Source organism: Pundamilia nyererei, unplaced genomic scaffold (assembly GCF_000239375.1).
Source record: "Pundamilia nyererei isolate P.nyererei 1_Seehausen unplaced genomic scaffold, PunNye1.0 scaffold01914, whole genome shotgun sequence".
NCBI classification, from domain to species: Eukaryota; Metazoa; Chordata; class Actinopteri; order Cichliformes; family Cichlidae; genus Pundamilia; species Pundamilia nyererei.
The window spans coordinates 2,928-4,614 of record NW_005189315.1 but is presented as its reverse complement, the minus strand read 5'-3'; the positions used below and the strand labels follow the sequence as shown (position 1 = coordinate 4,614).

General features: G+C 38.2%; 1 protein-coding gene across 1 annotated transcript in view; it reads left to right on the top strand.

The window, feature by feature from the left end:
• The first annotated feature begins 1,110 nt into the window (after nt 1-1,110).
• Nucleotides 1,111-1,687, top strand: part of LOC102214409 (tryptase-2-like) — a 2,601-nt gene continuing 2,024 nt past the window's right edge. The window contains exon 1 of the mRNA XM_005755562.1: nt 1,111-1,121. Within this exon, the coding sequence (XP_005755619.1) occupies nt 1,111-1,121 (11 nt within the window). The remainder of the gene's footprint in view (nt 1,122-1,687) is intronic.

Here is a 1,687-nt window from a genome sequence, read left to right as displayed (position 1 = left end):
GCATTCACAACAGTTTCTGTTTCCTGATTGGACAGATCAACATCTCTGAAGACTTTGTGCCAGAATCCAGTGATCAAGTATTCCTTTCATTTATTTGAGCAGTGCATATTTAAATACACATTTGTTCTCTTACAGACGCCGTTTCATTTCGTGACTCTTGTTTCTCGAGAATGTCATGTGCGGCGCTCAGCATCACCACATAAGCAAAGTTGTTGCACAAACCGAGGAGCCTGTATAGATGTGGAAAGATAAAAACGAGATACGGAGATGCATCAAAAAATAACAACTTAATCAGCGGCTGCAAAATCCCCCCTCAAATTTTTTTTTTAAATAAATAAATAAATCGTGCACTCATTACCTTTCAAACCTTTTTGCATTACCAAGCATTTATCAGCTACTCACATTCACTCACATGAATAAGACTTTCACAGTCTTTGTGCTTTTCATGTCGTTAATCTTTGTTTTCAAGCTTCTTAAAAGTCTTTCTTTTCCATCTTCCTCCTGTCTATCCTTTCAGTTTAGTTCCTCATTATTTTCTAGCTTTGTGTATTTTTCCCTCCCTCCTTTGTTCTTTGCTTGTTTTCCAGTAGCAGCTAAAGTGCCTTTTCATTTCACTACCTGCTATGCCACCTTGGGCTTTCCATCTGTGCTTCAGTTTACTTACTAACGTGACAGAATTCAATGAGAACTTTTCTTTTGTGACTTATTTGTGGCTTTTTGTTATTCCTAGAAGGTTGAATGGCAATAAAGTAAAGCGAGAGATTGAGGGATATGCAGCAAATGGCAAACACAACAGAATTTAGGTCTCTGCAATGAGTACACAGGTCTCAATAGTTGGAGCACGAGTACTCGGTCCCTGGCCTTTCCTCTGCCTTTCTGTCTCCATTTTCCCTTCGCTCCCTTTCAGTCATACATGCTCGAGACCTTTACTTAGACTTAGAGTTTTTTATTGTCATTGTGCAGTTTCTTGCACAGTGAAATTGGGTAGCTGGACCACAAAGGTGCAAAGGTAAGAAGAGAAAACAATATACAACAAGGGGAAAACAAATAAATAATTAAAATAAAATAAAAAGCATATATGGATACATATATGTGAGTGAAACTATATACATGGAGTATGCGTAAGAACCATTGAAACAGAAACATTGTGGGTCTGTATACAAGAGCAGTTATATAGTATAATAAATAAAAAAGGGTGGAAGGGCTAAGGTCATTTAGGGTGGAGATGGAAATTCTACTGAGACCACACCTTTTATGCCTTACACTTTAACTCCACCACCCTCCACTTTTAGATAATTTAAGTGGAAATTAAACACAGCAGTAGCAGGTAACTTTTCAAGCACAATGTGTCACACTAACAGGTCTGCAGTGCAGATAAATCAAATAAAAGAGTTAAACTCTTTCATCAAAGATGGCATTTGATTGTTCAAAATATATATTTTTGGCACGTTGCCAGAATATTCAACCAAAGTCTTCAATTATTTTTCCACTGCATGTTAAAATCGCATGTACATTTTTTTAGGTGTGGTTTGAGATGTAAAGGGCGGGACTAATGATAGTCATCTCTCCAGCAGTGCATATAAAGCTGCACTTGTTCCCCCCTCACCACACAGAGGTACTGCTACACTGTTCTTCATCACGGCCATGGCTTTCTGCAAACTTCTGCTAACTGTGTTGGTACTGCTGC